The sequence below is a fragment of the Chaetodon auriga genome, chromosome 4, assembly GCF_051107435.1.
Source record: "Chaetodon auriga isolate fChaAug3 chromosome 4, fChaAug3.hap1, whole genome shotgun sequence".
Classification (NCBI taxonomy): Eukaryota; Metazoa; Chordata; class Actinopteri; order Chaetodontiformes; family Chaetodontidae; genus Chaetodon; species Chaetodon auriga.
In genome coordinates, this window is record NC_135077.1 from 6,340,501 (window position 1) to 6,363,551 (window position 23,051).

Consider the following 23,051-nt stretch of genomic DNA (forward strand, 5'->3'; position numbering starts at 1 on the left):
GAGGGGGGAAAATTCTTGGGTCAAATCCAGATTAGCTTTCCAGGGCATACTAAATCCAGACCTGCAGGACTTCCCAAAATTGGTGCTCGGGAACATACTGTACATTACATTAGATTGGGAAATCAAAAACTGGATATATTTCATATTAATGTTGGACAGCCTTCAGCTGTTAACATCTGCAAAGACAAAAATAAATCAGAGTGGAGATTCTACAGCTCTGGCTCGTCCATATCAAGTACCTTGATCTGATTTATGTAAATTGACTTGATGCCAAAGCATTCCTCTTGGATTATTGTTACCTTGCTGTTACATCAAACCAACCACCCAATTTCACTTCTCTTCTTCCACTTTTGGACATGTGCTTCTTAAGACTTTTCCTTTCCCTCACAATGGAAAACTGTGAATATAGTTAAGAAATAACATCACTTAGAAAGTACAACAAGTTCTAGGATGCAGGTATGTCTGGCATAAGTACATCTTGAAGGTGGCTAAACCTTTGCTGTCAGTCCAAGACTGAGAAAAACAAAACACTTTATTAAATCTACAACCAAGACAATACCTGGTTCCAGCCAGGAGCAAAATATTTGCTTTCTTGGCATTGTCTCCAGTGTCAACCTATGCTTTCACTCTGCCAACTCACTGCAGATGGGAACGAAGCAGAGAGAAATCTTCCCAGGTTAAACCACAACCGATCAATGTCTGGACTCACTTTTTGATTAAAGTGTAGATGGATATGGTATGTGTGCCATACAGACCTCCACGGCTTGCGATACCTGAGTTGTGATGAAGAGACTCAACTTGCCAACTACTACCAATTAATTTTTAATATGGACGTCCATAGGGAGAGTAAAAACTTACTGTAGCAGTGCTAGTGCCACTGGTATATTCAACATTATGTTACTGGGGACAAACCAAATCTTGTTGAAGTAGTATGCCCGAAGATAGCACAGGCTCTCAAGAGGGGACATGGTATGCATAGCACAATATGTACAGCATTTAATAAAAAGTGATGGCAGAGGGAGCAAAATTTGCCCCTCTAGCCAAAGCAATGTGAAAAGTTAAACTAAAAAGGCTGGGAAATGGAGGCCAAGCATGAGGAGGTAACTTGCCAAAGCCAGACCTACATACTGTTGGGAGTTCATGAACTTTCGACAAAATGTTTTCAAAAAGTTGGCTGGGTCTGTGTGTCCTTATATTTTTTTGCACAGAACACCAATATGAAACATAAAGTATCAACTGTAGTTTCAAAATAAAATTAAATAAAAGCTATAGAATTTTTGCAGGGTATGCATGATATGCAGAATCAGCGTCATGCAGGGAAAGACCCCACCTCCTAAAGCTGGAGATGGAGTGGGCATTCTGCCAAGCCCACACTCACATCTGCTTTCTGTGGCATGTTAGCCATTTCCTGAACCAGGGGAAGAGGCCAGGGGTCTCTGGCGGGAAACACACTCCTCTTAGGGGGTGGGGATCAAGGAAGGGGTAGAGAATTATGCAAAAGAAAGAGGAGATCTGAGGTTGACAGTTCACAAGAAGCATTGCAAACGGGTCACACACACTGTCATGTGTGTTTGAAAATGAAAGTGTGTGCAGAAAGGGACAAAGACCTACAAGTACGGCTGCAATTAATGATTCTTTTCGATATTGATTTACACACTTATTATTTATTTAATATCTTATTGGATACCAGATTAATTGTTTGGTCTATAAACTGTGAAAACTGTCTGTCACAAGTTCCCAGATTCCAAGGCGACCATGTTTTTGTCTGACCAACAGACCAAAATCTGAAGATATCCAGTCCACTATCATAGAAGACAAAGAAAACCAGATTTTACAACTGAGAAAATATGGTTTCAGAATTTTTTGCCATTTTTGCTTGAAACATTTCAACCATCAAAATCTTTGGTAGACTAATTTCCTGACGATTGATCAATCAATTAATCTACTTATGACAGCAGCTCACAGAATTTTTGTTGCTTTTTCCTTAATAATTAAATTTAACTTTATTTTCACAATTGATCTGTTTAAAATAGCGGAATGCCAAGTTACCTACTGCCATGCATATAATATTTCCATCTTCCACCTATTCACCCTCTTTCTTTTTTGAATTCTTCAGTGCATTCCTTTGTCCATTCCCTTCATGGCTCTTTTCTCTCTCCACCTCAAGTTTCCAACCTTGTCTATCAGGCTTCCTTTTCCCTCATTCCTCTTCTACTACCACTGTTCCCCTCCATCTCTCACCACCACAAAAGCTTTGTTTCCAGCGGGTCCTTTGTGGTGATCACTCCACGTAACGGCCTGTCGACACAGACCTTGGTACAGGAAATATTCATTGCACACAACCACGATAAAAACAAGCCTCCTGCCACTGTCACGATGTCAAGTACATAGAACCATGGGGGCACTTGTGGAGTTTAATAGTTGTCCTGTTCTAGTCTTTTTGTAGTCTATAGATTCTGAGAGCAATGGGTACAATAATCACCACACAGGAAGTTTTTCTCTCCTGCATCCCTTTGGTTTCTTTGACCATCACATTATTCATAGTAGCATTTAGTTTGAAATAATAACAATTCTGTGGCTGACAGAAACCGAAAGGAGAGCGTCACTAATTGAAAAAAAAAAAAAAAAAAAAAAAAAAAAAAAAATCACAGGCTGATATGTGATACCTTGAATGCGACTACTAAAATAAAGCATTACGCTAAATGTGTGTTGGCCTACATAGAGCCAGACAGAAAAATATGAATTAAGCAAATTCCAATTCACAACATTGTTCAGGAGTGCAAAACTATTTAGCGAACCTGTCTTTGAATACCCAAAATTGGAAGAATCTGCCATTTAAGAATGAAGGAATTCATAACAGTATGAGTCGTGTTCCCCCACAAAATATGCATTTGTCTCAGTGCGGCCTGAGACATGGAATGCCTAAAATGTCACTCTACAAGATGTTTTGTAGACGTGTAAAAACAGCGCAAAAGCTTTATAGGTGGGTGTTGCTGCACAGAGTAAAGAGGCAACTCATCTACATTCCTGAAACACATGTCATAGTAGCTCCACACAGAGACACAATGGAGAGCAAAAACTGTTTCACATTTCAGGTGATGCGTAACCTCATACACAACTCCACACACACACACACACACACACACACACACACACACACACACACACACACACACACACACGTTTCTTAACCAATGAGCATCATGTCACATTGCTCCACAGTTCTCCTGTTGACTTACAGATCATAATGCTGGTTCCACTTCGGGTCCAGTGTATTTCTCACAGTATCTGTAGAGTGGCATTGTCCTGAGCCATCCACCACCACTTTGGCAAAAGGATCTGGCAACCCTGTGGAAGTAAAGAGAGGCATGTGAAAAAGCTGTGTATAACCAACTGTACTAACCTACTAAGGTCACCAAATACCCCTTTCATGAAATTAATGTATGACGGTGTGACATGTTCAACCCGTTTTGACCTATTTTTACAAGATCTAAGTCATAAGTTTATCTCTTGTTGTGTGTAATTTCATGGTTAAGAGTAAAGTGTATACAACTACAGCTGCCAACTTAAATTGGTGAAAGGTGACAATTACTTTAGATAACTACCTTTTTTAGAGTTCTATACCAGTTCTTTCTGCACACTTGTTCTCTCTCTGTATCAAGACTAATGGGATAGTCTGTTAAGTTCAGTAAACATTAAATTTTATCTCCATTTCTAAGAGAAACACTTTACTATGACTTTAGAAACTTTTTCTAACTTTGATTAATCATCTAGTTTGGAACAACTGTCCTGACCAAACTCTCATGACAGGCAGGTTAAACAAACTGTGTTTGGTGATGTAGAAGACTGTTTTATTCAACTCTTCATCTGTTTTATGAATCACAAAATGGCAAGGAAATGCTGTTGACAAAGCCCACTTCTAAGTGAATCCAATGTCTGAATCATGTGCTCAGCAAAGAGAGGACGTGTAAGAGCAGCAATATGAAGAATAAATGCAGAGCAGTTGGAGCTGGAGAGGTGCACCTGCAGCAGTCTCCTTTGTTTGTTATTTTGCTTTGTTGTTCCATAGTCTATTTGTTTGATACTTCCTGTCTGGAGAACAGGGACTTGTTTATTCTTGTGATATTAGTCCTTTTTCTTACATCTGTCTTTGGCCTACAGGAGTGCAACCAGCCTCACTGACTCAAGCACAGCCGATTCTGCCGAGTGCTGTGATTCTGGTATAGCGGCAATGGAATCAAGTCATACAGCTGGTAGTTTTGAAGGAATGCTTTGGAATGTAATCCACTAGGACCAGGACTTCTTGGGTGAGGAGAAGGGGAAGAGAGGGGGGAGTGCGTCAGAGACTGCAGGGACAACAGCTGCCCTCTATTATGCTTGCTAATGTACCATCTTTATGGGAAAAGATGAAGAACAGAAAGTGAAAAAGTTCTGTCAGAATACAGAATGCCTGCATCTTCACTCACAGCAAAATCAACTCAGATCATGAAATTGAAAGTTTCTGATAGCCCTTGGCATTGGATCGAGACCCAAATAGGGGGTGTGTGTTTATATGTAAACACCTGCTGATGTTTACTGTGGTTGCTTGTGAAACTGTGAGTTACAGTCACAGGACAATTTCCACAATAACTTATCACAGTTGTTTATATCCACTCTAAAGCAAGTGTGGACAATGCAACATCAGTCATCATTAGAGTGATGCAGCGTTTGCAGGGAATATCCTCAGATGGCCATTGTTATGGGACCATCAGGGGAGCATACGACTCTTTTTGCAAAGCTCCTCTGGGCACCTCTGATCATAAATACTGTTCATTTCGCTTCAGCCTATTGATCAATTCTGAAGACAAAAAAAAAAATAGAGCCATGGATGTCATGGTGTGGTCTGAAGACTATTCATAAGTAAATAATAGGCAAGTCAAATGGTGCTAACCTGTGTACTTGTGTTTGTTTCTGTATTTATTGAGTGTATAGAATTGATTGACGATTTACTGATTGTTGCCTTCATTTTGTATTCCCTATTATTGCTTGCTGTCTGTAAGAAATGTTTCTCATTTGGGACATTAAAGCTTTACTCCACAACTATAAGCCAGGTATTTTCACATTCAGTTGGAAATCTGATAAGGGATTTTTCTTGGTGTGTTGATCTGCTGTTTTTTTTTTGTACAGGAATGTTAAACGTGTCAGTGTCTATACCTCTGGGCACCGATACCACACACAAGTCAAACCTGTTCAGTCACCCTTATGCTTTAGTGGGACATCCCTCTTTGTGGTTGTGTGTAAGCATGTGTGTGTCTGTCATAATGAACCTGCTTTTGTCTATATGCATGACTTTGAGGTTAGTGGAGAACCAAACTACTGCTGCAATTTATTACATTTACCATAACTGGCAATTAAGGCAAAAGGTGTGTGTCGCCTGGGGGTTTTCTTTGTGAAACATGTCTTGTCAGTGGAACAATATACTTTCTCTTCCATTAATGGGAGGAGCAGAGAACAGGCCTCCTGTCCTTATATCTTAAACAGAGGGTGATGAAACGCCCTAAAGCACAACATTGGGACAGGGGCAACTAAAGACTGCGAAAGTTGTGGAATGCTCCAAAAACACCTGTTTGGAACATTCCACAAGTAAACAGGTTCATTGGTAACAGGTGATAGTATCATGATTGAGTACTAAAGAGGCATCCTCGAAAGACTCAGTCATTCACAAGCAAGGATGGAGCGAGGTTCCCCACTTGTGAAAAGCTGCTTGGGCATAATGCAAGTGAAGACACTACCATGCAACGAGAAAACCATGTATCAACAACATCCAGAAACACTGCATCCAACCCAAAGGGCAAATCATTCCAGACCCAGGTCATCTGGCCTGCAGAATATTAATGAATTCAAAACGTACATATCTAACGTTACTCACCAGTGGAAGAGGGCCAGTCATTTTCTAGTTTAGGTATACAGTGATTATCCGGGAAGAGTCTCCTCACACTGATACAGACTAATAAAAACAACATTAATTACCTAAGTAAGTTAGAATATTAAATGATTATAGGCTAATTTGGCCAGAACACACTTGTTCCCTGATGAATGTGGTTTTAATGTGGCTCATTTCCCTCCACCGATGTTGTTCTCATGGCAACGTTAACTGTTAATGAGAGTGTTGTGTGTTGTTGCTGCCGAGTTCACACTTTAACATTACACTGGAGAATTTGCTTTCAGCTCCTGAATTGCAGATACAAAATGTGGCTCTACGACACAGATTATACAACTAGTGTAAATGTAGTTGTAAGAATATGTCTGAGTCGGAAATAAATATGGACTACCTGTCTGAGCCTTGTCTGCCACGGTTTCATGCTGGCCCAATCATGAGAGATGTGAAGTTAATTAATTGTTAAATGTTGTTTTGTTATTGGCAATTGTATTGGACCACTGACCTTGAATACAAATTTCTCAGAGATACCCTCAAGTAATAAGTTTGAGAACCCCTGGTCTAGTGCTTCCATACCAGTGGACCTGATGCCTCTTACAAGAAGTTAGGTTAGCAGTGGGTCCCTGTGCATGCGAGGCCTCCTGGTGTGTATAACAGACAGGCAATTCCTACGGGACATCATTTACACCATGGTTTCAAAAGCCAGCAAGCTGCCACTGCTGACAAAGCCCATTCTAATACACAGGAGAGGGAATGGGACAGGAATAGCAACATGTAAAAATAGGCTATACTTACGGAAGAAGTCTTTCTTTGCCAGGTTCTTTGCACACAGGACTGAAAGAGAAGACACAGAGAGAGATCTTACTGACAGGTTAAAAAATTAGATGTGCAAGTTAGACCAAAAAAAAAAAAGGACGCAAGATTTAAAAAGGAAAAAAACTTTATAGTTTCCTTTCACTAATTATTGCTGCATTTTTGCCAGCATATTGCTTTGTCCATCCTCACAGTTCCATCACATGCTTGGACATCCGTTTTAAGAGTTTCTCCTTTTAAAATATTGAGTAGATGAGCACTCCTCTGTATGAAGCAAGTCACTGGAGGTTTGCATCATAGTGAACATACAATTGCTTTCAACAGAGACAGAGAAAGTAGGAGGTTAAGTCTGTGTTTGGGTTCGTCTGCTGTTGTCTTTTTTATCCCCCCCGCCCCAAACCAAAATATCTCCCTTCTAGAGTGTTGGAGGGCCTACATGAACTGAAGCAGGCCAGTGCTTTGTTTGGAGCTGGCTAGACAATCCTCTGACAATTATAGAGCGTGACAAAGCAGACCAAGAGCAGTGGAAGAGAAACCCACCACGCTGAAGGTGATAAAAACAACAATGACTCATTATCAGTGGAGGTACAAGTGACCCCTCTCTTTTCCTTCTAAATCATGGTCTTAGGTCTTGGGTGGGGTAAAATAGTGTCTACCTCACTTAATCTTTAACTGCAAGATTAATGTACATATTAAGTAAAAGAAGTAGATCTTCTGGAGTGGCCAGGCAGCTCAATGGGCTATAAAGGCACATTGTATCTGCTTCAAAATAGGAAGTTAAAGTACAGATCACATCAGTTTGCTGCTAGTCATCTTCTTTATCTAGCATTATTGTCTGCCACTTCCCCCCGTCTGCCATTGTCTAATAAATCAGATGTCTATGCAGCTTCAGACGAGAGCTTATCATTTGTGAAAACCAACCAGACAAGACTTTCAAAGGGAATGTTGTCCAGCGTCTACAAAACCATGTAAAGCCTGTAGTGGTATTGTATGCTATTGTATGAGCATCTATTTATAGCAGTCAACTACTAAAGCACAAACCACATTTAGAAAATAGGATACATGAACTATGAATACGTATCTAGCTTGAATGAAGCTTAAAAACACAGAATTCTTATGCAGAAGGTCAGAGACCTGGTGTAACCATTCCACATGTTTATATGTGCACAGAAAGTTACCATAATATAGGCATAAAGTAGTCTGCATATGACAAGTTAATTACATTTATTCACTACCATATTGGCCCTTGTGCAAGACAATTCTTTTTCTGGAAATGATGTTTGAAATTGTGGGAGTCGTATTATATTTGAGGACTAGACATTTACATACAATGGTTTACTTAACCCTACACTATGAAAAGTGTTATCACAATCTCGACCTTCTATCCTATAAAGACAGTTATCACAAAGTTGATTTTATTATTTCATCTTGCAAGCACACTAATGCCCCTATGCCAAAGCAGTGCCGTGCTAGGGACATTATGTGCATGGTAATCACGATAGATCATGTAAGCGTAAGTGAACCTGACACAAATGAGAAACAAGCACCACTTTCGAATATGGACAGACCAGGGAAGCCAACCTTCATATCATACTGATTCAATGTGGAGACCTTGGCAGTGAAGACAAATCAGACAGCATCACAACATGGGACAGACGATCTCAACACAAACCAAAATACACTGACTGGGCCTGCAAGATGAGCACTAACCATCAGCTTGTCAGGGGAAATTACACTGCCAAAGCAGACAGCATGGGTGCAGGCCAAATCGGAGGCAGCCAGAAAAGTCTCTTGTGGGACAAAACGAACACCATGTTGTCGGCAGACAGGAGAAAAACAGGAGAAACGAGGGCCTGAAATCTTGGCAGAACATTTATGAACAGAGAATCCAACTCAGAAACAAAAATCAGCCACCAAAGTGTAAATGGGTCACCGTCTGAGGCCTTAACCCTTGCTTTGAAGATGTATGTATATACTGCATGTATGAGCCTATTTGTGGGCATGAAACATACCTTTCTTTGTGCAGGTCATTGAATACGCATATTTCTGGCTCCAAAAGAAAGCCTTAACTACTACTCTGATCATCTCCATTGCCATTTCTGGGCTCCAGACTAACTTTTCAGCAGGCACAAAAACATTTGATATCAAACCAGGAATCTACAAGGCACATACTTGACTTATTGCTGATTTTTCTACATTGGTGCTACAACAGTCTGTCTCACACAAAGAAGCCAAGCAACAAGGTAGATAATGCACAGTCAGAATGTGTATCTGCATTATAGCGGGGCTGATTAACTTCTCATCCCTGACATCTGGGGAAAGCCTCCTTGGATTTGTATCAGAAAGTTTTCCAGTTCAAGCTTCAGGTATTCAGCAGCACTGAGTTGCTATAGAAAAGGTACTGTCATCACTACTAGAGTATAAAAATACAGAGAAGTTTGAAAATGCATCAAGTTAACATCAGTCCTTATTACCACTTAAAACCTTAGTTGGGTGGTGAACACAGAGAAATACATCGCACTTTTATTGAGGAAATTTTAAAGTTATAATACAATTTTATTAACAAAGCAAAGCTGATGTTTTGCACACTGTGGACTAAATACAGTGTAACATAATTGTGAGACCTGTTTTCAATTACCCTTTTTTACAGCCTAAATTCATATAGGGTTGTAAGACTATGTTTTGAAAAGGTGGCCTGAGAAATGTTCAGAAAAACTCAGATGCTGTGGCAAATACTACCCCCATCATTACACAGTAGCCTCATAAATATATTGAGTATCTTATTTGGGCTTTGGCAGACCACTCTGGCCCCTAGCATCCATGAGGAATCAAATTTCATCCATACACCCTGTGGGGATATGGCATTGTTGAATAGATGCCACGTGAGCAGGCGGGCCATGGTGACCCTGGGCTGGCAGAGGACCAGAGTCATTCAGCTCTTAACACAGAAACACAGAAAGCTGGGTCAACAAGGAATCACTAAACGCCCAGGAAGCCCTTGAGCAAGGCTGACCTCAGTGTTGTCCATGTATCATTGTTCCCCACCACAAACCCTCAATTTAACATTAAGAGGAGAGACAATAAATGTGGCTGCACACCAGTGTCCTGCAAACAACTAAGCGGTGGGGTAGATGATAAGCATCCACTGATGATTTCCAAAGACATTACCCCTCACATTTTTCCTCTGTTTTCATGTGCAATCGTCATTTTTAAATTACCTAAGTGTGTATGTATTGTATATATTGTAAATTACCGTAGGGTATATAACACTTGTGCAATATTTTTTTGTCTTCTTGTCCTCTGACTTCTTGCACTCTTGCTGCTGTAACGTGAATTTCCCCCATTGTGGGATAAATAAAGTCAATCTTATCTTATCTTATGATGACCTCAGTTAGATAAAAGGATTGCAATTCATTCCTGACTCTTTGGTTGGACAAAGTTAATCAGAATATCTACATAACATTGCGTTATTGTAGCCATTTTTTCTTTCTCTGGTCATGATAAACACTTTCAAGGTGTGTTGAGTCGAGATCTCACTTTCACACAAGACAAAGATCTATCTGTAAAGCATTTCAAAATAACAACAATATGACACATTTCTTTAATCAAATAAGAGCCAAAAATCCCTCAGCATTTGGTCAAAATCTAATTATCGTCATTTTTGCAGTCCATGTCAAAGAACATTTATCTAGAAGAAGAAGAAGAAGAAGAAGAAGAACACTATTGGCAGGTCAAATTAACCGAAACTGTTCCCTAAATATTGCTGATTCAACCGCCCAAAGTTGCCCTCATCTTAAACCAAGCTGTGATAGTAGTTAAAGGGCCAAGAAGGGGTCAGCTCCATTGTTTATTAAAAGGATGTGAAACAGCTGGTGGTTTGGGACCATTTGTAGGTGTGCCACCTCATTACACTGTCTGAAACAAGCCATAAATCAAACAAACAGTCACATCAAACCAAGCCTGTCCACCAAAGCTACTAACACAGTAGGATAATGCCTTTACCACTGTCTTGTAGCTAAGGGAGGTGGAGACAGACAGTGACCTGTCACTGACCCAGACAATATGTCCTCAGGCTTCAGAGGTCAACCGTAGCTTCCAATCCCCTGGAGAACTGGTGGTGTGCTGTTTAAGTCTCGTACTTTATTGAGCTTACAAACCAGCATTTTAAGACTTTGGGAAAGAAACAATTTTGGATGTCTCAGTACCTTTCATGTCCAATGTCCATGTCCAACCACCAGCAGGACATAAAATCAGTGCAACGCCATGAGTCAGAGGCTAGAAATACCTCCTAAATAATGACAGTTCAATATTTTTCAAAGATCTTTATGTGTGATTATTATGTTTGTCCCGTTGCTTCAAGTTACCAGACAGGGCAACCGTGATGAGGACTTTCTGTGCTTCAGCACAGTCAGAAATTGTATTTACATATATAACGTAATGTAACAAAATGAATCATTACATCTTGCAGTGCGACAAATCCCTCTGTAAACTTTCACTGAATATAAATACAACCCCACTGATGTCAGACTGTAATTTCCATAAATCGTTGCATGGTTATGTATGATAATTATATTGTGTATTTAAAAAAGTCAAGTCCCTTTGTATTCATTCCAAAACACGCACAATGTGTCTCAGACCACAAAGAGAGACAGTTAGAGGGGCAGGAGCTTTAGTCTCTCCATCTGTCTGAATACAAAGATCAGGCTGAAGGTTGGCATTAGTTCTGGTCAAAAGGTGAAAGGTCGTAAACAGACAGGAGCAGGGGTGTCAGGGGATTCCTACTTGTTTTCTCAAGGGACTCACCAATTTGCCATTTGCAATGGCTGCTTAACGCCTCACTCTGTTTGTTGAGAAAAGCGGTGGGAGGAGGGATAAGTCAGATGTTCAAATCCTTTAAACCCAAACAAGGTGCTCTCTGCATCACAGTTTGATGGATGGGGTACCTAAGACTAATACCCTACAAGAGCAACACAATTCACAAAATAAAAAAACGGTTTCTTGAAGATATTCACAAAACCTGAATCTCATATTATGACAACATTCAGCAAATTTTGGTTCCATGTCTTAATTTTGTGGAGACTAAACATGAATTGGCTTGACAGTATGTTGATATTGTGATGACCATAATAAGCCTAAGAAAATATTTTAATCTTTACAGCAGGTCTTAGCACAGGGGATTCAATTGAAAATGCATATTTCTGGCTCCAAAAGAAAACCTTAACTACTAGTCTTATCATCTCAATTGCCATTTCTGGGCTCGAGACTCAGTGGGCACAGATTGGTTGATGGTGTAAATGCATAAAAATGTATAGTTTCAGTGAGGATAAAGCTTTATCAAATTGCTTGATTATCCTGGCCCTGTGAAAATCATTTAAATATTTAAAAAAAAAAAAAAAAACAGGGATGACAAGACAATGGATATGAGCTGTACTTCACAGCACAGTTCACAGCAGTGTATGATTTCCACTGAGCTACCAGCATGCCCCCAGCCTCTGGTAACATTATCAAGCCACGGATCTGGGCTGCTCTGCCTTAGACCAAAGGGTTTGTAGTCAGGAGCTCCAGTAGACCATTGCGTGATTGTGCACTGCTGACTCCACGGTCAAGTACAGTCATTTTGTGGTCCGTTTGTTCAATTAATTGTTCGGCAGAACTACAAGGACAGGGCAGTCAAGCCTTGCTGCATCAGCATCCAGTTGCTGAGCTTGGATGCTGTTGTGAAGAACACTGTTTTGGAGTAGCGGTGATCTGAGGATTTTTATCTTTCGTCTTCAGTTTAGTGCATTTTTGGTTCGAGTGCAGCTGGTATACAAGGACAAGTTATGACAGAAGCATAACAGAACAGATTACAGCCAAGACGGTTGAAAACAATAGTCACGTTTGCATCTGCATTTGTTGCATATGATTTAAACTGTGTCACTAAGCGACTCAAAGCACACACTGCTCTTACATGGAACTATCATCCAATCAAGTTGTAATTCTATAATAAGCAAGCGTGTTTGTTTAATGCTGTGGCGGTATTTAATCAACACAGAATTATGCCCATAAATGTAAACTGTTACCAAATATTAGCATGGAAAACAGTGCGGAGTTCGACAGCGAAAACCCCCTCAGGGGAAAAAAATGCTTTTATTTATGTAGTACTTCAAATGTTGTTTTGAAGAACATTGATGTCATTTCAGACGGTCTCTCTGACAGACATAAAAAGGCTTAACCCGTCTGAAATAAAACACAAGATAACAGTAAACAGAAGGGTTCAATGGCCTCACAGTCACTACTTCGAAACAGAGACTGCAATATAATCAGGTATCGCTCAATAGGTTGTTTGCAGTCACGTGACGTTAAATTCAGACGGAGGGCAGGAAGTGAAAACTGCAGTGGATGAGTTGAAAGAAAGTTACTGGGCAAGTTTAGATAAGATTACAAGAGAAAGGTATAAACAGAGAATCTGAACATATGTTGGATGTGACCCTTACGTTATGAAGACGAGTGATTTTTCAACTGAACTGAAAGTTTTGCTGCTGCTGAGGCAGAAGATATAACAACTACCTGCTCATTCAGACATTGTTCTGCTCTACTTTTTTTCAAGGGTTTCCACTGAGCAAAAAACTTTCAGCGTCACAGTGCTGACCGTTGGCGTTTATGTTATAGTTGTTTGCTAGGTTAACCACTCGCAAAGGTCCGGTGAAACGCCAAGAAAGACGTGGATCATCGCTAAACAGGACAGAGTACGCTATTCAGCTGCCTTATGTGAAACTGTTAACGCTGATTTATCAAGTGTTAGTCATGTTGCTTGCAGCCATTACTTTAAATCTATCACCATAGATACAATTAATGTTACACCATTTCCACCTTGAGACAAATCGGCTCCTCCTGACCACAGATAGTTAACAAGCCATTTTTCCCAGAAGCCAAAACAACCCCACCCTGTCAACAGGGTGACCATGAGAGATGTGGCTGTCTACCAACAAGTTGATCATGAGCATGAATCTTTCATTGGGGCCGACTGCTTCCTTGAGGCATGCAATAACCTAAAAACTACATGCATATCCACAAATATACATTTATGGTAACAATGTTTTAGGCCTCAGGTAGCCTGACTCAAAGAAAATTGTACCAAAACACCATCAAAGTGGAAAGATTAATAACAGACAGGAAAAAATCACTGAAGTTCATTGAAGGAACATCGCTACTCCTCCAAAATGTAGGTTACCAAGTAAAGAAATGTGCATGTGGCAAAACCAGAATTTAATTGCTGTTACCTTTACATACACACACTTTGCCTGGTTGAAGTCAATGTGGGCTCGAACATTTCTTCAAATCTCTATTATCTATATATAGGGCCCTATGAAAACATGCTCCTACACACCCCCCGAGCAATTAGTGACAGTCATTCAGATTTAAAAAGGGAAGGCTCACATCCTTCACCTTTTCCCCTGTTGACTCTTGCTACAGCCCCATGCTGTCTCACTCACAGCATTGTTCAACAGTTAAACAAAACACTTCCTCTTCCCGTCCTCACGCCTCCCTGGCGGGCTCGCTCACTCTCTAGAACATACAGAGAATACATGTTGGCAAAATGTCAAGCACAAGCACACTGTGTGTACGTGACCAACTTTATGTTGCTACAGCAAATACACGCTGGAATAAATGATGATGCTGTTGTATGAACTAGCATTTATGGATATCTAAAATTGGGCAGTGTTGCCAAACTGGGTATCTAATCTACATTGCACTTCCTCTAGAAAGCCATTCCTCGATTTCCCAACCTCCCACCCTTTCTACAGCCAGTGAATGCTTCGGATGCCAATTATGTCATTCATTTGAGAGGCCAGCAGTCTACAGCTGACACTCCCCCTCCTCCTTCCCCTCCCCTCTGCTCCCCAAGGAGACGCCAACAATCTGGAGTTAGGAATCTGGAGTGGAACATAGTCACTACACAGAGGAGGAGGGTTGGGTCTCAGAGGGGTGAGAAGGTAAAAACAAAATGTTCATCTGGAAGCAGGAATCTACGGTAGAATGGAGAAGGAGCGATGGAGGAATGTGAGGAGGGGTGGAGAGAGGTCTATCTAGAGTCACAAATCTGTGGAATGCAGACAGTAGAGGGGGAGAAAGGGAGAGGAATATGGGAACGAAGAGGGAGGGAAAGAAAGAGGAGAAGCTGATTTGGATGAAGGAATTTTGACAGTGATGACATTTTGGCAACAGTGGAAACACTAAGGGAGGAGTAGCAGGGATGGCGGAAAGAGATAAGAGGAGATGACAGAGGAGAGAAGAGAGAGACAAGAATGAGCAAAGTAGACCAGAGTAAAGTTTGGAAATTTATGCTGTGCAGATAGGATATTTCTCATTTGTCAAACTGACTTACAAGTCCACACTGAAATCACCACAGTCGAATTGTTAAAAGGATGTCTCAAAACCTTTTCAAGTGAACTGTTCAAATCTTATTGGCTGATATTTGTCTGTCATCCAACTAAATTTCAGCCCTTTCATCTTCGTTGAGCTGTGTTGTATTCATTTCATGTTCTGAGCCATCTATCGACATGAATGCCCCTCTGAAATAGGAGGGACAAGTTTTGTTGATTCCTTTGGTTTATAATAAATGCCTCCATAAATGAGGCCTGGGATCACATTACTATATTAGAACTGAGCAACAATGACACCATCAAATCAAATGTAGGTATCGGAGCTTTACAGTGCCACATATAAAGAACGGGATTACCAATTTTCTCCTATTTTATTTATAGCTGCATTGAAAGTCAACTGAGAAATGCTTTTTAGGAAACAAGAATAAACTATATGTTGCACAACCCAATCCATCTACCCTACTTATCAAAATGCACAAAATTGGCCAACCCTTGCCATTACAGTAAGAGGTGATGCGTTTAGAGAACAAAGGGAATTAGCTAAATGAGTTTTTAGGTGGAGGCAAGCTGCCACATACTGATGATGGAGAGACTGGATGGTATGAAACCAAGGATGAAAAGTTACATGAAGCAGAGAGAAAAGGACAGAGGGAGGGATAAAGAAATAAAAGAATTAAGGGGGAGGAAATAAGCCGGAGGGAGTCAAGCCATCTTAAGAGTGAGTCACAAAGTAAATGGGATATGCATAGAGGAAGCATTCAGATTGAAGTTTGATATAAATACAGTCGGGTGTAATAGCATACCACAGTAAAGTCATTCCCATATGACTCATTAGGTGCATGAATGTTGTGTCTGAATGTGAGCCGTTGCAGCCGCGTTTTTCAGTCGCCCACCTCATGTCCATCTGACAGAACAGATCAGGGCTGTCAATTTTTAATCCAAGAGACCACTGCATGTGATTCACACGAGATCAAACCGTGCGTGATTGGACGAGAAAGGGTTTTCCTTGCATTGATATGAGGCTAAGGCAGGGACAAAAGACGAGAGAGGGTGTTGCTGATCATGTGTGTTGGAGGTTTGAGGTTCACCCAAACTGCAATTACCGCCTGCAGCTGTTTTCCAAACAAGAACACAGGCACAGAAAATGCCAAAATGTGGGTTTAGACAATCTTGGCTCAAACTTAACCATTATCAGCTATTTTATGGCTTTAGTTTGTAACTATCTTTAGACGCTGACTTTCAGTCAAAACTGCTCAAACGAGTACTGTACGTATTTGCGCGGCGATGTACGTAAGTAGTGTGAATAAGACATTTTTGTGCTTGTAATATTTACATAAAAGAAAAACAAATAGTTTTGAGGATGTACTATTAGCAGGCATTACACAGATGCTTATTTGGCTCAGTAGGTAGCTGGTAGCAGGTGCTTCAAACCACAACTACTATATCATTCTCACAGGAGTGAGTGAGTGAGTGAGTGAGTGAGTGTGTTCCCATATGAATGCTAAGATTCATTCACTAAGTGTCTGTGTATGGACTACTAGCCCTCAGGAACAAGAAGATGAGAGAAGACCAAGGCAGAGGAAGATGATGAGCATGATTAAGTGGAAAACAATAATCAGAGGTTGGGCCGTGGAGGTGATACAGCGAGCACCAAGAGGAGAGAACTGTAGTGATGAAAGGGAGAATAGGGCGATAAAGATAAGAGGGGTGATGGAGGGAGGCGGAGATGAAACCCTGGGTAATACAATATGCCAGCCACACGTCTCTGCGTCCAACAACCATTTTGCAAACCTGAGAGCAACAAGGGACAGCCAGTGTGCTGAACAAACTGTTGTTGCATCAGTCTTGGGCTCAAACAGATGCAGTTTGAAACTGGCATATATGTAAATTAGACTGTTGTGAGAGGCAAAACATTAAATGTGTCTATGTCTTAAATATGTCTAACATACAGTTAATGCCAGTTGAGAGAGAGAGAGAGAGAGAGAGAGAGAGAGATGGGGCAGTGCTTGCCATGTTTCCTGTCACTCGGAGTATGAATGACATGGGGAGAGGTTACTTTAAGTTTTAGCAGTTTTCCATATCTCTGTGTACACATAAACTCAGCTGAGCCTGGCAGAGTCTGTAAGACGAGTCCAGATCTTTTTGTTGTCTGGGGATGCAGAGTGGTGATGTGCGACCCAGAAGTACACGAGATGGAAATAACCTGACCACCATTTAGCTTGGTGCAATAATCCAACTACTGAACTTCAAAGGGGACAGTACTTGACTTAAAGTGGGGGAAAATTGGTATCAAAAAATACGTATTGTTGGTGAATGAGGGGTCAAATCCCTCACTGTTAATGCATTATTGGAGTGAGAATAGAGGGAATCATATTTCTTCTGTTCCTTTGTAAAAAGGTGGGAAATCCTGCTGTTACTATGATTATATTGAGAGGAGTGGGATGGTGTGCCACACCGGCGCCGTCCGAGCTACTTGATCCTCATCCCCACAATAAAAACCACTGCATCACTCACATCCTCTGACCGTCTCTCTCCCACACTGAAACTGAAAACACAGACACAGAAAGAGGGGGGGGGGATGCAATTTGAGTGGCAGTGTATGTGAGTGTGTGTATCTGTTTGCATGTTCATACAGTAGACACGCTGAGTGGTCTACCAGACACACACACACACACACACACACACACACACACACACACACACACACACACACACAGAGCGAGGTGGGCCGTCTGACCACAGAAACAGTAGCAGGAGAACAGTGAGGGGGAGGAAAGTGTGATGGTTGAAGTTTAACCTGCCTTCCTGCTTCAGCGGTGAAAAGACTTTTCTTTACTCATGGGCAGAAACTAGTTAATATTTACAACTCTAGCCTGGCAACAGTGGTAGATCTGTGGTGTTCTTCGACGTTGCACACTGACATTTTTATTTTTCATTTTCTGGGAATGAAGAAAAAAATACTTGATATTGGGGGCAAAAACAAATACATATATATATATATAAGTTCTGTAAAAATGTTTCAGTTTTATTATTATTATTGTTGCTTTTTAACAACAGAGCTGTTGCTGTTTCTTCTAGTTTCAGTTTTCATTAACTGTAATATGCTTGTACTAAACATTGCTCTACTGAAGGAAGCGTCACAGTGTCTCATAGAGATTGAGGCCTAGCATGACACGATAACATTCTTTAAATAGCATTACCAGCCAAGTTTTAGCTGTTTAGCATTTGCCAAAGATTTCTGATTATAATATACATAATTATTTTGTTAATTTGGTATAATGTTCTCTCTTGATTTGGGATTAAATTGTTTAACTATCAACACTGTGTAAGGTAACTGTAAGTGACATGTAGTGCAAATATTTGTTTTATGTTTTCTAGGAAATAAAAGCAGAAAAAATGTTTTACTTTTGGAATCCCCTCACAAACTCCTCAGGGTCCCCAAACAAACTTTGACATGCACTAAGTACAGTACTGTGTTGAGGGACCAGCACAGGAAGTTTGTGTGTGCGTCTGTGTATGCATGTGTGCACGCATGTGTGACATTACAAGCTGAGAACAGATAAAGAAAGAAAAACAACAAACACCACACTGGAGCCACACCGGTGGAGTCGTCTGTCAGCTGTCTGGACTAGATCCTGGGGTGAGTGAGGGAGAGGAAGGAAGAGAGAGAAATGACAGAGACATGAGGGACATCCTGTTCAAAAAAGAAAAGAGAGAGTAAAAGACTGAAAAGAGAGAAATGCAAGATGCAGAGACACATTAGAGGCTGCTGTGGGGAGACAGAGAGTTCAGACAGTGACAGTAAGGGGGATAGGCAGGGTGCAGGAAAGAGCAAGAGCAACACTGCAGAAAAAACACATCTGTAGACCAATTACCTGCCTCTTCATATGGTCCAAATTAAATTTTTAAGACTCAGGTTTTTGCCTCCCCTCATAATTCTCAGAGGCTGTCAGAAATATTATGCTCAAGGCACATGAAAAGAAAAGGTGATATTTCTCTTCTTCCTCTGTCACTTCTATACTCTGCAGGAAAATCCTCCTGAAGCACTTGGAAAGTTTAATGTATTCTGCATATTGAAGACCACCTCCTATCCAGTCAGAGGCTGTTATGCAATAGTGAGGTGTTCAGTCTTTCCATTTTCCTGCTCAGAAGTACACTGATGCCACCAAGTTCAAAAGTAATTTGAAAAGCAGATAAAAGTAAGGATTGACTGAAACAACCAGTCCCAGAACAAAGCTATCTAGAAAAAAAAGCATATTCAGAGGCTATATTATGATGAAAAGAATAATATAAATGCATGATTTATACAATACATTGTATAATCTGTGAATTTTCACTTAGCAGAAAAGGTTTTCGTCAGGTAGAAAGCATGTAACCTCCCTGTGTGTTACGTGGTAAAATGCAGGTCATGAGTGGAGGACAGTAAAGCTGAGTTATGAGACTGGCAGCACCCTGTGAGATTTCAGTACTGAGTCACAGTCTCATCATATGCCAAATTCTTCCTAAAACACAGAGTTGTGTAGAGACACAAAGAAAGTGAAAACGTTAAGCCAGGTTGAATTGGTCATTTTTAACAGTCATTTTTCAAAACAAACTATTACAGCCTGATCAAATATCAAGTAGCAGGAGAATTAATAGAGGATTGACCAGCAGCACACAGCTAACATCTCTCCAGAGCAATGCTCCTTTGTGTCTGCTCTGCTGTGGTGGTGGTGTTTAATGTGCTAAACCTAATAGAAAAATCCACAGGTCAACTGAAAGCAAATGTATCAATGAAATGAAATGGTATGATTCAACACACCAGAGAAGGGAGGGTTCCCCCACAGCATGAAATTTGAGCACAGAGGAGAAACTGAGATGACCAAAGCTCTGCGTTCCCTTTTCACCCACATTATACAATTACATCTCCGTAAATCAGCATTAGCAATGCCAAACTCCAAAACAAAACATATACCAAGAGCTTCATTTCACAGAGCGATTTGAGGAGGGTAAGGAAAGCAGGGAAATTGGTGATCTTGATAAATACTTGGATTCAGGAGCTGCAATAATGAAATACTTGTGGATTTAAGTTATCTTACACTTCAACATCTCTGAGATTCTGGTGTTAATTACACATCATGTTACTCAGAGATGAAAAGCAAAGACAGCCTTTTGTGCGCTATCATCACAGCCACACTTGAGCTACTGCTGGGTAGGTAAGCGATGGGTTAGATAAACACTGCACTGACTCAATGTCTGCAGATTATTGGAAAAGGAAGAAAAATAGGTCAGCCTACAATAGTACTGCTGAACCACAAGGTGATCTTAACTATTCTGCATTAATTATTTAAAGAGCATGTGTGTTTGGTTAATTCTCCTGTCAGTGCCAAGGCACTGCCTTACAACTGGAGATATTGCCAAAGCACTGCACAGCGGCTGCCCACAGCTCCTAATATTTAGGAAGTGTTAAACACAGACAAAGTATTTCTTGACTGGGATCAATACAGGATAACTTAAAAACCTTAAAACATAAGTATCATAAGTCAATATGCCACATGCGTTTTGTATTTTCAATAATAAAGTGTTGCTTGCTTTGGGGAGGTAAAATAGCACGGCATAGCAAGTGACCACACATCATGCTTTGAGTTGAGACATGTTGTGATATTAAGTGAAGATATGGTCAGATAAAGAATTTTGTTGCTTAGGATGACCTCATGCATGGTGAGAATTTTTTCATGCTTTCACCACAAATTAAGCAAAATGCACAACATCATTTTGTCTACTACCCTTGTCGTCTGTATTTTCGTTTTAGATATAATAATAACAGAGAGGATAAATACAGCTGGAACAGCTTCATCACAAAGTGAATACAAACGTTTCCATATGATGACGATGGCCACGTGAACACCGAATGGTTGTACAGAACTTGTGTAGTGTGTGCGGTAAATGGAAATACATGCTAGTGATGCAGACTAAACAGAGGCAGAGGAAATTTGGGTATAGAGATCTGTACTGCACTACAAAACCTAACCACAACACAGTGACCCCAAACTAGTGCTACAGGCAAGATCAAGCAGACACACACAGGAACAGGAGTATCATCTCTTACAGAATAATCTATAATACTGAATATTTATACAAGACAGTAATTCAGTACAACATCCACAGCCAGATGACTCAACTGAGTCACTTGCTGCAAATGAAATAAAGGTAATTGACAAGCCCAATTAGGCTTGCTGCAGAGTATGTGTTTTACACACAGGTTAAATTCCACAGACTAAGACTGGTTTACACTTTGGCACTGACTTCTGCCTCAGACGCCAAAGGCAACAGATTCAAGCAAAGACTGACAAACATCTGTGTTTTGGTCTTTAAATGCAGGCTATTAAAATCAAAAACATTGCATATTGTCAGTACAAAGGAGTCTCTCTTGTGCCAGACTTGTCACTACCTTTAGAAAAACTGTAACTGTAACAATATTTGTATTTTTGTATAAAATACACATCCACACCCGCTGATTGCATCTATCCATTACTGTTCTTTAAAACATCCAGGCTAGTGACAATGAACAGGTCTGCAAGGAAAGCTGACGGGCTGACTCCTACAATTCTGAGTTAAAAGCTTGTCAATATGAATCCAACAGTAGTTGCTTGGATGATTTAATACCATACGGGAGTAGTAGTGGCACTGAAATAGTGAACTTGGAAGTTCAAGTCGGACGGTACTCTTTAGCCCGGAGGACACGCACACACCATGATTTCCAAAAAGAATTTCACATTTTGACTCGTTAGACCACAGTTTTCCACTTTGACCAGAGAGGGTGGATTCGATTCATATATTGTGTCCTCTTTGCATGGTAAAGTTTCATCTAGGATTTGTGCATACAGCGACAAACTGTGTTCACAGATGATGGTTTTTGGAAATGTTCCTGAACCAATGCAGTGATGTCCACTACAGAATCATGTCTGTTTTCAGTGCAGTGCCGTCTGAGGGCCCAAAGATCACGGCCATCCATTATTAGTTTTCGGTCCCTTGCATTTTGGGATTTCTTCCGAGGCTCTGAATCTTTTATTGACATTATGTAATGTTGACAATGAAATCCCCAAATTCTTTGCAATTTTATGTTGAGAAATGTTTTTCTGTCACAGAGTGGTGAACCCCTTCTCATCTTTACTTCAGAAAGGCTCAGCCTCTCTGTGATGCTCTTTTTATACCATTATATCATGTTACTAACCTGTTGCCAGTTGCTGCTCTAACACTGCAAATTTCCCCGATGTGGAATTAATAAAAGGATTATCTTATTTTATATAAAACTACGAACATCAGATGAGCTGATGGAAGGAGGGATGGTGACAGAAGGGCTGAGCCCAGCAGTGGGGCCTGCCCCACTTGGGCATCTCGCTTGTCTTGGCAGATCAAGTGTAAAACGTTTGAGCTGAAGAACGCACACAGGCCTCCAAACACAACAGTACAGTATACGTACACACTCACCGAGATGAAAAAAGATCTATTCTCTTACAATCATCTGTGTGTACATATATATACACTCTCCCTTCAAATCTCTAAGAGTAACACATTGTGCTACACTGCTTGTTCAGAAATCACGCTGATGGACAGGCTTGGAAAAAAAATCCAAGAGCCAAGTCAAGGAGGAAGTGTCTGATTCCAGACAGAGGAAACCCAGAGGTAAGCGGTATGGAAATGGGCACGTAGGCTTGAACACATCATACTTTTGTGCAGGCTGGCTTAAACAGTCCAAACATCAAACCTCAGACTTCAAAAAGGCAGTGAACTGCGAAGACAGATCGCCCAATGACCTCCACAAACAACACGCTGCATTTTATATGTGGTGTTGTAGAGATAAGAGGTGCATACTGAACAGCTAAGGCTTACTTATGTGAGCGTCTGGGTAGCTCAGGTTTGTGAGCAATCTTCTACATGGGTCCTTCCTTAGGTCACAAGTTTGAGTCGGCACA

The 23,051-nt window shown here is 40.6% G+C and overlaps 1 protein-coding gene across 1 annotated transcript in view; it reads right to left on the minus strand.

The window, feature by feature from the left end:
* Positions 1-23,051, minus strand: part of LOC143319249 (E3 ubiquitin-protein ligase SMURF2-like) — a 60,494-nt gene that overhangs the window by 32,278 nt on the left and 5,165 nt on the right. The window contains exons 2-3 of the mRNA XM_076728043.1: positions 6,713-6,751; positions 3,240-3,348 (exon numbers count right to left, since the gene is read on the minus strand). Coding sequence (XP_076584158.1) covers positions 3,240-3,348; positions 6,713-6,751 — 148 coding nt within the window. The remainder of the gene's footprint in view (positions 1-3,239; positions 3,349-6,712; positions 6,752-23,051) is intronic.